The sequence below is a fragment of the Grammomys surdaster genome, unplaced genomic scaffold (assembly GCF_004785775.1).
Source record: "Grammomys surdaster isolate TR1022 unplaced genomic scaffold, NIH_TR_1.0 125698, whole genome shotgun sequence".
In the NCBI taxonomy this organism is placed as follows: Eukaryota; Metazoa; Chordata; class Mammalia; order Rodentia; family Muridae; genus Grammomys; species Grammomys surdaster.
The window spans coordinates 2,154,649-2,168,129 of record NW_021620534.1 but is presented as its reverse complement, the minus strand read 5'-3'; the positions used below and the strand labels follow the sequence as shown (position 1 = coordinate 2,168,129).

At 38.7% G+C, this 13,481-nt stretch overlaps 1 protein-coding gene across 1 annotated transcript in view; it reads left to right on the top strand.

Annotated features, from left to right (window-relative positions):
• Ppp2r3a (protein phosphatase 2 regulatory subunit B''alpha) overlaps positions 1–13,481 on the top strand; it is a 100,521-nt gene that overhangs the window by 75,461 nt on the left and 11,579 nt on the right. Inside the window, exons 10-12 of the mRNA XM_028788042.1 lie at positions 4,477–4,652; positions 5,139–5,257; positions 6,575–6,681. Of these exons, the coding sequence (XP_028643875.1) occupies positions 4,477–4,652; positions 5,139–5,257; positions 6,575–6,681 (402 nt within the window). The remainder of the gene's footprint in view (positions 1–4,476; positions 4,653–5,138; positions 5,258–6,574; positions 6,682–13,481) is intronic.

Below are 13,481 nucleotides of genomic sequence, written 5' to 3'. Positions count from 1 at the left end.
AGAGAGAGAGAGAGAGAGAGAGAGAGAGAGAGAGAGAGAGAGAGAGACAGAGACAGAGACAGAGACAGAGACACAGAGAGAGAGAGAGACAGAACCAAAAAATTCTTAATATTAAACAGTACCCTATGGGATGATAAGAGAATCACTGAAAAACTAAAGAATGAAACTAAAAAATGTCCTAGAATTGGATGAAAATGAGAGTACAACATACCAAACCCATGAGATGCAAAGGCTAGTCATAGAATGGACCAAGTGCCTAAAATTAAAAAGAAATTTAAGACCTTTGAAAAGCAAGAACAAACCAAACTCAAAAGCAGTAGATAAAACATAAACCATCAAGATTAGGGCAGGAATAATGACAAAGACATGAAAACATACAAAAAAAATGGATGAAACAAAGAATTAGTTCTTTGGAAAGAGAAGCAATATTGATTGAAGAAACCCTAACAAACAGAAAGAGGGAAAACCAGAACAATATTATAGATGAAAAGGGACACATTATAACAGATACTATTGGTTCAGAAAATTTTAAAGGGATACTTTTTAAAAATAAGATTTTTTTTACCCCACTAAGTAGGAAAATGTAAAAGAAGTATGTAAGTGTAAGTGTACAGATGTATATATATAAACTACCTATTTAAACCAGATGTTATAATATGAATATCTATGATAAACAATGTAAGTGTACAGATGTGTATATATAAACTACCTATTTAAACCAAGATGTTATAATATGAATATCTATGATAAACAATGTAAGTGTACAGTTGTGTATATATAAACTACCTATTTAAACCAGATGTTATAATATCAATATCTATGATAAGCAAGATTGACTCAATTAAAAAATGATAATACAACAACCAACAAAAAGTAGCCCAGATACTGGAGCTAGAGATGGCTCACAAGTTAAGAACACATACTGTTCTTGCAGAAGACCTGAGTTCAATTCCTAGCACCCATGTGTCAGGCAGCTCACAATTACCTGTACTTACAGCTCCAGAGGATCCAATGTTTCTAACTTCCATGGACTCCTGCACTTACATGTAGATATTCCCAATACAAACACACACAATTAAACACTTAGTTTTTGAAAATATATACTTGAAAATTTTATATATATATATGTGTGTGTGTGTGTGTGTGTGTGTGTGTGTGTGTATGTATATATCAGGTCCAGGTGGATTCACTGAAAAAAATTCTAACACGCCTTTAAAGAACTAATACCAATCGTTCTGAAATTATTCCATAAAAATAGAAAAAGAAAGAATACTTAAAACTCTTCTTGTAAAGTCAGTATTATGCTGGTACCAAAGTCAAATAAAAACACACACATAAAGAAAATTTTAATCTGTTGTGGCACACGTCTTTAATCCTAGCACTCCACAGGCAGGTAGATCTGTTAGTTCTCAGCCAGCCTGGTCTATACAGAGAGTTCCAGGCCAGCTCGGGCTACATAGTAAGACCCTGTCTCAAAAAAAATTAAAAAATGATTTTGAACAGCTTCATTGATGAACACAGATAGATATTGCCAGGAAACCTGCTCTTTTCTGAATGGAAGGGAAGAGTACTGGATCTGGGGGAGAGGTGAGGTCAGGGGGTGGAGGGAGACAGTGGTCCAGATATATTATATGAGAGAAGAACAAAGAAATAATCTACAAACCAAATTCAAGAATACATGAAAAGTATCATTCACTATTGTCCTGATAATTTTGATTTCTTTAAAAAAACACAGAAGTATTGTAAGAATATGTTTTCATTTTAATTCCAGGTATGGGGATATGGAACTGCTTCAGACTGTCTAAAGCAACTAACTGATTTGTCTAGCGCTCTAGCAGGGATGTGATTTTGCCAGCTGCAGATAGTTTCTGTGATTGTGTAATTTTTTAAATTCTGGAGACTTTTCAGAGGGTATAAAAATGCTAGGGCTCCAAGAGGCAGTGTGGGTTGATAGTTGGTTGCTGGCTGCTGTTAGTTGTGGTTTGTTAAGTAGTCATTTGCAAGGAAGAAGAAATTTGATATCCTGACAGCAAAGATCAAACTTGCCTCAAGGAACTCAACACCCCTAATCAACAGGAAGGAGTCTAATGATAACGCTGACCCCTTTTTCCTCTCTCCATTTTTCTCTCCTATCTAGTGCTAGGGGATTGAAAGGGTAGAAGAAAAAGGGTAGAGAAGGGTGGAAAAAAGAACCTACAAAGTAGGCAAAGTCCAGGTACACACCATGATTGAGTCTGACTTCACTATAGAGATGTGGGGTGGTTCAGTGTATGTAAATCAATAAAAGTCATACATCATATAAATGGAGTCAGTAGACTGAGAAATGACTGGGGTCAGACGAGCCATGCATTCCCTGATTGAGCAACACCAACTATCACAAAACAGTGGGGAATTTCAGTACTCTTACTAGGTTAGGGAAAGGGGTGTCAGGGTTGGCTAGTTTTAGTATGAAGAGCCTAAAGGCAAGCAGTCTCAGACTGTAAACATCCAAAAGCAGGGCACTGCAATTCTAGTCTTTACACACACTGGCCGATCATTCCTAAACACTCATACTTGCAAACATTATCAACATTCACACTTAGACCACAGGAAGGCTTTGCCAACTCCAGTCCTGACCCATAGAGGGAAGGCTTTGCCAGTTTCCCATGGATATGGGGCACTGATTCCTGAACAACTGGAACAGGGGCTATTCCAAACGCTGTTGTCTGTTTGTGGGATATGTTCTTCTAGCTGAGCTGCCTTTTTTTTTCTTTGATTGAAAATAATTTTTTCATTCAACGCCTTCTGATTATGGTTCCCTCCCCCAACTCCTCTCAGATTCTCGTCACCTCCACTCTCCTCCCCTCCCCTCCCATCTAAATCCACACAAACAAGCATCTAAAAATAATAAGATAAAAACAAACTAATTGGGATAGTACAAAACAAACAAAAACAGAAGAGCCTAAGAAAAAGCCTCAAAAACCACATACAGACTCAGGCACACACACATTTGCACACAGACAATCCCCATAAAAACACAAATCCAGAAGCCATAAGATATACACAAGGGACCTGTAAGAGGTTGGAGCTCTGACAAAGTATTATGAGACAAATAAAGTCCAAAACTGCCATTGAGTTAATTTGTGTTACTCATGGGCATTAGTTTGTATACCCAGTGGACTCATATCATATGTAAAAGTTAAAAGCCTAGTAGATCACATATAGAAGCTACAATGTGAGGCCCCCTCAAAATAAAATAAGCATAAAAAATCTAAAGGAAAAGCACTACTGAGCTTTAATTCTAGAATTAGCCATGCTACCAAATTAGAAGTTGGGAACCTTTACGGATCTGAGATCTGAGCCAGGAGAGATTTCCAGTACCTGCAATCCAGCTCCTCAGTAGCTAGAGCTGGAGAATCACTTGAACAAGAGTTGGAGGCCATCTTAGATGACACAGTATGAATGTATTTTAAGTAAGTTAAAATTTTAAAAAGGAAAAATGAAATGCAAAATCAAAATATTATGAATAGTTCAGTTTGATCCTTAGAATTCATGTTTAAAAAACAAAAAGTCAATGATGGCACACACTTGCAATCCCAGTACTAGGGAGACAAGACAGGTGGATCCCTGGGGCTCTCCAGTTAACTAACATAGGCTATTTGGCTAATGAAAGGCTCTGTCTGTGGAGAAGCAGTTGAGGAAAGGACCAGTCAGTGTTGACCTTTCCCCTCCACATGCATGCACGCACACAGTCACAGACAGACTGACTTACCTCCTTTAACTTTTTTTTTTAAAGATACTACTAGATAAGGTGCCATGTCAAAGGATGGGAGAAATATGAGCTCCAAAGAGACAATAGTGAAAGGAACGTCAAGATGAAATTGTGAATCAGGCATAGAGACAAAACAGACCATAGGAAATGAAGTCAGAAGGAATCAAAGGATATTTCAAGAGAATTTAATTGTTAAAATACCTGCTGTAATTGAATGTGGATCTAAACAACTAGTGGCAATGTAAGGAGTGACGTAGTAGCAAGGACATGGGAAACAAAGCAATGAGAGCTCAAAGGAGCACACTGCTCCTGACTCTGAATAATGAGCAGTTTCACTCTATTAAGTAAATGGAAGGAATAAGGCCAAAATATCATCTGTTAGTAGAATCAGTACACAATTCTTGAAACAGAAAAATGGAGATAAATATGGTCATTTGCTCTGAAAATACAAGATAAAAAGCAAAATAATTAGCTTTTGGAAGTGACTGATTCTGGAATTTAAAAAAAAGAGGGCAGAAGGGACCGCCCATTGATTTTATTATTATTATTATTATTATTATATTTTTGGTTGTGAACCTATCTTTTAATGCATGAGCCATCTCTCCAGCCCTCCATTGTTTTTTCTAATAAGCCTTTATAAACTAGGCATAATCTAGAAGACACAAAAATTTGCTTTAAAAGAACCTCTACCAGGTCAATGCTAACATGCATGTTTTGCCTCCTAGCATTGAGTACTGGTTCCGCTGCATGGATGTGGATGGAGATGGAATACTTTCCATGTATGAACTAGAGTACTTCTATGAAGAGCAGTGTGAACGAATGGAAGCCATGGGCATTGAGCCCTTGCCGTTCCATGATCTATTGTGCCAGATGCTTGATTTGGTGAAGCCAGCTAGTGATGGTAAGGCCAACGGAACAGCAGTTTACACTGTTCTTCCTCAAACAGAATGAACACAGATTTCTGTAGTGTCCTGATGTATTTAGCATTCCATAGTTGCCTTTACAGGCTTCCCAACTACAGAAGAATTTAGTTTCTCTCTCTTTTGACTATGAATGTCAATTCCACTATTTAAGAAATAGAACTTAACATAAATAAAAGAAATACATTAGTGGCTCAGGTGTGGGGAGGTGGGGAGGACTTCTTGAAGAAACTACAATTCTTTGCTGGGGGTCGGGGGGGTTGGATAATGTTACAGTGTTGATGGTTATACATCATGAGTGTATTTTAAAGCCACTGACATGTACAAGTTGAATATTACTCACCTTTTTAAAAATGTGACTTATAATAAAATAAGCATATACACATACTTTTCAACATCAGTGAGTTTTTTTCTTTTCTCAAAACAGCTGCCAGTGAAGTTTACAGGGTGTATTTGTCTTTCCATAGGCAGAATAACTCTGCGAGATCTGAAGAGGTGCAGAATGGCTCACATCTTCTATGACACTTTCTTTAACCTAGAGAAATACTTGGACCATGAACAAAGAGATCCTTTTGCAGTCCAGAAGGTAACAGCATCCACTGAAACGGAACTCTCAGAGCTGGAGTACCAAAGCCCATATGCTGCATATTAAATGGTCTGTGCAGATGGGGCTCTCTGTATTTAAAGCGATACTAAATACTAAAATACTTGATCAAACATGAAAAGGGACAATAAAGTCTGAAGCAGAAAGGAAGGGAGAGGAAAAGGGATTATCTGAGTTCAAGCCTAGCCTGATCTACCTAGCAAGTTCCAGGATAGCCAGAGCTATGTAGAAAGACCCTGCCTCCAAATAAATTAATAAATAATAAGAATACATCTCATCCCACAGGCAATCTTGCAGCTTAGGTAATCTCCATCTCTAAGTCCTTGCTATCTAGTAGGCTATATTGATTGCTGTAGGTAGTTGCATACCCTTAGAAATTAGTTTCAAAAAAGTAGTTTTGAAAAAAATATATCAGCTGGGCGGTGGTAGCACACGCCTTTAATCCCAGCACTTGGGAGGCAGAGGCAGGTAGATTTCTGAGTTCGAGGCCAGCCTGGTGTACAGAGTGAGTTCCAGGACAGCCAGGGCTACACAGAGAAACCCTGTCTCGAAAAACCAAAAAAAAAAAAAAAAAAAAATATATATATATATATACATACATATATATGTATGCTACACTGACCTTGGTTTAATTGTGCTATGCACTTCCAAGAGAGCGTGGTAAATAGATTTACCCTTCTAAGTAATAACAAAACTCTATAACAGACAACTTCGGATAATGTAACACTTCAAGTATTAATTATTCCTGTGTATGGCTATCAATTTTAAACGTTGTTCTGCATAAGAATAGAGACAAGCTTCTTTATCATCAGCAAACATCTGTTAGACCATCAATAAACCCTGAATGGAAAGAGCACAGACTTCGTATAGTTGTCCTCTGATCTCCACACATGCAGGCACACATACCCACCCAGATCATGTAGCACACACACAAAACACAAACTTCTTTTTAATAATCATGGAGCTGGAGAGAGAGCTCAGAGATGAAGAATACTTGCTGCTCTTAACTGTCTAATTCCAGTGCCCCCTTCTGACTTCTACAAATGCTAAAAATATACATGATTCACAAATTAATCTTTTTTTTTGAGAGAATCATAACCAAAAACATGGAAACTGCTTAGCACACATACTTTTGTAATTTCAGAGGCAGATTACCGTGGGAATGCTGCCTTGACCCTTCTTTTACTGCATTGGAATACTTTTCAGATAGGTTTTCAGCAATATACACTTATGATATTTATACCATAAATATACCTACTTCCAATTTCTGCCTTTATTCTAATTCCTCCTTTTAATCAGGATGTTGAAAATGATGGCCCTGAGCCCTCTGACTGGGACAGATTTGCTGCTGAGGAGTATGAGGCTCTCGTGACTGAGGAATCTGCCCAGGTTCAGCTCCAGGAAGGGTGAGTGCATATCTTTGATTCTCACAGGGCTCTAGCAGGCCTGCCCATGTCAGAAATACTAAAACTGCCATTAAAAAAAAAAAATCCTTCTCTATTTTTTCTACTTTTAAATCACATAAAAGCAATGTGTCCAGCTTAGCATTCTTAACTTGGATGAGCATATTCCAGTAGTTTTCTCTTACAATCCTCACTGATGTCCTGACATTCTCATGTCCCATTGCCTTTAATAAGTCACACCTTTCATAGACTCCAAGATCACTGATAACAACTCTATAATAGTCAGTCACCCCAGCTACAGATTTGAACCTCCCCTAAATAATAAATGGATCACATGTTAAATGAACTTTTATCAGGAGGAGTCAAAGGGAAATTGCATGTATGGATCATGCTAAGAAAGAAAACTGTCCAAAAATTTTACTACTTGGGACATTTGAGTAACTGTATTGGTTTTTCCATTACTTTCTATGACTTCCTTAGAAATTCTTTCTAATATTCTTCTTAGTCTTTGTTGGGAATACAGACATGCTATACTACTTCTAATGTATGAGAATTATAGAGCTCTAAATTCAGGTCTTCATATTGCAGGGGAAGTGCCATTTTCTTAACCTATAATGACTCATATTTTTTTATAGCTTTGTAGTAGTCTACTATACGTGCATATTGTAATATTGTACGGTTGTGTTACTACTTCATATTCTTCTAATTGATATTATAATTTTAACATTTCACTGTTATAAATTATAGTGTTTGTGGAATCATCCAGGATACATGTCATTTAATATATAGAATGAATTCTTAGAACACAGCAAATAGAAAAGTGTATCCAAACTAGGTGGTTGTCAAGAGACTATGAAGAGATAAAATGATGTTACTGAAGCCAAGCAATGATGGATACAGACCCTCAAACTGAGCAACGGTTTCCATGTCTTGGCCTAAAGGGAAAGGACATCAAACACCAGAGACAAAAAAAAAGTAGCTTTGTGAAAGGGCTCCTAACAGGACTTAGAATTTGCCAAACTAGGAAACTCACCTGTGAACAAGCTACTAGAAACACACATGCCACTCTCTTCATATTCTCAGCAACTGGTGATGGCAGCTCTTGACTTCCAGAAGACCAGGGAGCTCCCTGATTAGTCCATCAGGCCAGCCTCCTGGAGCACACAGAGAAAGGAAGGATAAACAGGAACTATCCAGTCCAGTAGGTGATGTGAAAGTCCTCCAAGAGCTTGTACCTTGTGCTACCTTTCCTTAAGGTGCCTCCCCTTCCCCTCCCCAGCCCCACTGTCTAGGGACTGGGACTGACTGACCGTGACCTTGTTGTCCTCCACCCTGAGCCACTCCAGCCCTGGGATGAGGAGGATATATTACTATACCTAGACCACGGTGTCTTCAGGACCCTTTTTAATCTGGAGACTTTTCTTTATTTAGCCAAAACCCAAGGTTTCATATGTGAAGTTCTTTTTTAATAAAAATGGCCTGAGTAGGCAGGGTCAGAAGCCAAGTGTGTCCAGAAGACACTAATAATAACTGATGACAGTTGTGGCTTGTCACTTGACTGGAATGCAGCAATGATTAAAGGACTGATTGACCTCTTCTGTAGGGGAGTTTTGTTTCTTGTTTTCTACTTTTTAAAAAATTGTTTATTTATATTCCAAATGTTGCCCCCCTTTCTGGTCCCCCCTCCCCAAGTTCTTCACCCTATCCCCTCTCCCCTTTGCTTCTGAGAGGTGTTCCCCCACTCACCCACCCACCCCGATCTCACCCCTACCAGCATCCCTCTTCCCTGTGGCATCAAGTTTCTACAGGATTAAGTGCATCCTCTCCCACTGAAGCCAGACAAGACAGTGCTCTGCTACATATGTGCCAGGGGCCATGGACCAGCCCAATGCATGCTCTTTAGTTGGTGGCTTAGTCTCTGGGAGCTCCCAGGGGTCAGGATTAGTTGACACTGTTGGTCTTCCTATGGGGTTGCAATCCCCTTCAGCTCCTTCAATCCTTCCCCTAACTCTTCCAGAGGGCTCCAGAACCTCAGTCCAATGGTTGGCTGTATCTGCCTCTGTCTGAGTCAGCTGCTGGTAGTGTCGTCTCTCAGAGGACAGCCATGCTAGGCCCCTGTCTGCAAGCACAACATGGAATCAGTAATAGTGTCAGGGCTTGGTGCCTGCTCATGGGATGGATCCCAAGTTGGGCCAGTCATTGAGTGGCCTCTCCTTCAGTCTCTTGTCTATTTTTGTCCCTGCATCTCCTTTAGACAGGAACATCTGTGTCAAAAATTTTGAAGATGGGTGGGCAGCCCCATCCCCCAACTGTGAGCCATGTCTGTCCACAGGAGATAGTCTCTTCAGGTTCCATCCTCCCTGTTAGACATTTGACTTAAGTCATCCCCATTGAGTCTTGGGCGCCTCTCACATCCCAGATCTCTGGGACTTTCTAGAGGTTCATCCTGCCCCAACCCCTACCCTACACTGCTGCATACTTCCATTCATTCTTCTGGCCCTCTGGGCTTCTCTCCTGTCTCCTCCCATACTTGATCCTGCTCCTACTTTCCCATGCCTTTCATCTCCTACCTACTTCCGTCTCTCCCTCTGCCTCCCATGATTATTTTGTTCCCCCTTCTAATTGGGATTGAAGCATACACACTTGGGCCTTCCGTCTTATTAAACTTCATGTGGTCTGTGAGTCGTATCATGGGTATTCTGTACTTTTTTGGCTAATATCTACTTATCAGTGAGTACATACTATGCATGTTCTTTTGAGTCTTAGGTTACCTCAATCAGGATATTTTCTAGTTCCATCCATTTGCCTGCAAAATTCATGATGTCCTCATTTTTAATAGCTGAATTGTATTCCATTGTGTAAATGAACCACATTTTACGTATCCATTCTTCAGTTGAGGGACATCTAAGTCATTTCCAGTTTCTGGCTATTACAAATAAGGCTGCTATGAACATAGTAGAGCACCTGTCCTTGTGATATGGTGGAGCATCTTGTGGGTATATGCCCAGAAGTGATATAGCTAAGTCTTCAGGTAGAACTATTTCCAATTTTCTGAGGAAGCCCAGACTGATTTCCAGAGTGGTTGTACCAGCTTGCAGTACCACTAGCAATGGAAGAGTGTTCCTGTCTCCACATCCTCAGCAGCATCTGCTGTTTGAGTTTTTGATCTTAGCCATTCTGGTTGGTGTGAGGTGGAATCTCAGGGTCGTTTTGGTTTGCATTTCCCTGATGACTAAGGATGTTGAACATTTAAGTGCTTCTCAGCCATTTGAGATTCTTCTGTTGAGAATTCTGTTTAGCTCTGTACCCCATTTGTTAACTGGGTTATTTGGTTTTTTTGGAGTCTAACTTCTTGAGTTCTTTATATATTTTGGATATTAGACCTCTATCAGAAGTAGGGTTAGTGAAGATCTTTTCCCAATATGTAGGTTTCTGTTTTGTACTATTGACAGTATCCTTTCCCTTACAGAAGCTTTTCAGTTTCATGAGGTCCTATTTGTCAATTGTTGGTTAAAGCCTGAGCCATTGATGTTCTCTTCAGGAAATTTTCCCCCGTGCCAGTGCATTCAAGGCTATTTCCCATTTTCTTCTATTAGATTCAGTGAATCTGGTTTTATGTGGAAGTCTTGGTCCACTTGGACTTGAAGGTGATAAATGTGGATCAATTTCCATTCTTCTACATGCAGACTGCAGGTTAGACCAGAACCATTTATTGAAGGTGCTTTCCTTTTTCTACTGTATGGTTTTGGCTTCTTTGTCAAAGATCAAGTGTCCATAGGTGTGCTGGTTTACTTCTTGGTCTTCAGTTCTATTCCACTGATCGACCTTTCTGTCTCTGTACCAATACCATGCAGTTTATATCACTAGTGCTCTACAGTATAGCTTGAGGTCAGAGATAGTGATTACCCCAGAAGTGGAAATAGTCAAACTCAGGACTGAAATCAACCAATTATAGAGAGAAAAAGAATCAACAAAACAAAGAGCTAGGCCCGCCCCCACTCAGCCGCTAAGGCTTGAACTTGGGCACTGGTGCTGACCACAAGGAAAATTCAAACTTGGTTTCTGACAGTTGCAGAAGGGCAAAGGTGAGGAAGAGGTCTACCAAAGCAAAGGACTCCTGGCCCTCGATTACCCGGTCTCTTACAACCATTTCAACTAACCAGGGCAGATGTTGACCTTGGCACGCCTACCTGTGCCTAGGTGAGGCTTATAAAGACAGCTAACTCGTTTTTTTGTTTTTTTTTTTTTAAAGAGCTGATTCCTTGAGAAAATCAACAAGCTAGAAAAACCTTTAGCCAAACTAAAGGACACAGACACAGTATCCACATTAACAAAATAAGAACTGAAAAGGGAGATAGAAACAACAGAAACTGAGGAAATTCAAAAAATCATCAGATGCTACTACAAAAGCCTATACTTGACAGAACTGGAAAATCCAGATGAAATGGATGATTTTCTAGACAGATACCAGGTACCAAAGTTAAATCAAAAGCAGATAAACTATCTAAACAGTCTCATAACCCCTAAGGAAATAGAAGCAGTCATTAAAAACCTCATAAACAAAACAAAAAGGCCAAGGCCATATGGTTTTAGTGCAAAATTCTCCCAGACCTTTAAAGAAGAGCTAATACAATACTCCTCAAACTGTTCCACAAAATAGAAACAGAAGGAACACTACTTAATTCGCTCTATGAAGCCATAGTTACTCCGATACCTAAACCACACAAAGACCCAACAAAGAAAGAGAACTGGAAAGAAGTCAAGGTATTTGCAGATGATATGATAGCAACCATAAGCAACCCATAAATTCTACCAGAGAACTCCTACAGCTGATAAATAACTTCAGCAAGTAGTTGAAAATAAAATTAACAAATCAGTAGGCTTCTTCTATACAAATGTCAAACGGGCTGAGAAATAAATTAGGGAAACAACTTCCTTCACAGTAGCCACAAATAATATATCTTTCTGTAACTCTAACCAAGCAAGTGAAAGATCTGTTTGACAAGAACTTCAAGTCCCTGAATAAAGAAATCAAAGACTTCAGAAGATGAAAAGACCTCCCATGCTCATGGATCAGTAGGATTAACATAGTAAAAATAGCCACCTTACCAAAAGCAATCTACAAATTCAATGCAATTCCCATCAAAATTCTAACACAGTTCTTCACAGGCATGGAAAGAGTAATTCTCAACTTCATATGGGAAAAAAAAAAAAAAAACAAGGATAACAAAAACAATTCTCAACAGTAAAAAAACTCCTAGGGGAATCATTATCCCTGTTTTCCACTTTTTAAAAATGCAAGTTACAGGGGCTAAAGTGATGGCTCAGCAGTTAAGAGCATTCGCTGCTCTTACAGAGGACCTGGGTTCCTTCCCCAGAACTGACATGGCTGCTTATCACTGTGTGTAACTCCAATTTCAGGGGAGTCAATACCTACTTTTGGCCTTCCAAGGACCCTGTATACATGGAGTACACAGACATACACAAAATGTAAACACTGATACATATAAAATAATTTTAAAAAATTTTTTTGAGACAAGGTTTTCTCTGTGTAGCCCTAGTAAAATTTTTAATTAATTAAAAACACGTCACAAGACAAGGGAGGGAGGTATAAATAATCCTTGCCTCCAGGTTGCCTTACAGCAATGGCATAAAATAACAAATAATAAGAATTCAATCAATTTAAATATAAAAATAAGCCTAACCAAATACAACAGAGGTGCTCAACCTGTGAGTCAAAACTCCTTTGGGGTTAAATGACCCTTTTTACACAGGGGTCACCTGAGACCCATTGAAAAGCACAGAATTTACATTACAATTCATCATAGTAATTAAAATTATAAAATAGCAATGAAAATAATTTTGTGGTTGGGGGGGGTCACCACAACATGAAGAACTCTGTTAAGGGATCACAGCACTAGGAAGGTTGAGAACCACTGTACTAAAAAGACAGAAAATAAAATACAATCTGCTGGAAAATATACTGTAAGGAAAATTAGGATAAAGAGAGGGAAACTTTGTGTAAAACTTAGCAGTAACAATTGAAAGAAGACACAGAAAATACCTATGTAAGTTTTATTAGCACATCTCAGCAGACCCCCTAAAAAATCTACTAAGACAACTAGGAGAGCTAATGTTAATTAAAGTAAATACCTAGAATAGTAAAGCCAAACTCAAAATAATTTCATACAGCTACAAAAACATACACAGAACAGCACAGACCATGCAGCATAAACTAATGATGTCATAATTAAAGCAAATGTGTTTAGCTCAATGGATGAAAAGGGCTTAAAGTTTCTTATTAAAATGATTCAGTTATGGAATAGTGACCACCACCAAAAACATTATTTTAATAATTTAAAACCACTCCTTAAAAAGTTTTCTTGATGGTATTATTAGACTTTAGAGACAAAAAAAAAAAAAAATCAGAGGTGTGGAATGAATCCTATTATTATAGACATTGTAAAGTTGTTCCTAATTTAAAAAAAAAACAAAACTGTGAGTTTTGCTCAGAAAGCATTCACAAAATACATATTAGGATACAAACAAAGCATCCAAAAAATAACAGTACAGACTAGCTTCTGATATTAAAAGAGACTGCAGTCTTCAGCTCCCACACCACATACATAAGAGTTATAGCAGGTAGATGCTCATGCCTGAGACCCCAGCATCCAAGAGACCAAGCAGCTAAATCATGAGTTGGGGACAACTGAGATACATAGCAAGATTCTGGCAATAGAAGATGATAGTTAAAAAAGAGAGAGAGAGAGAGAGAGAGAGAGAGAGAGAGAGAGAGAGAGAGA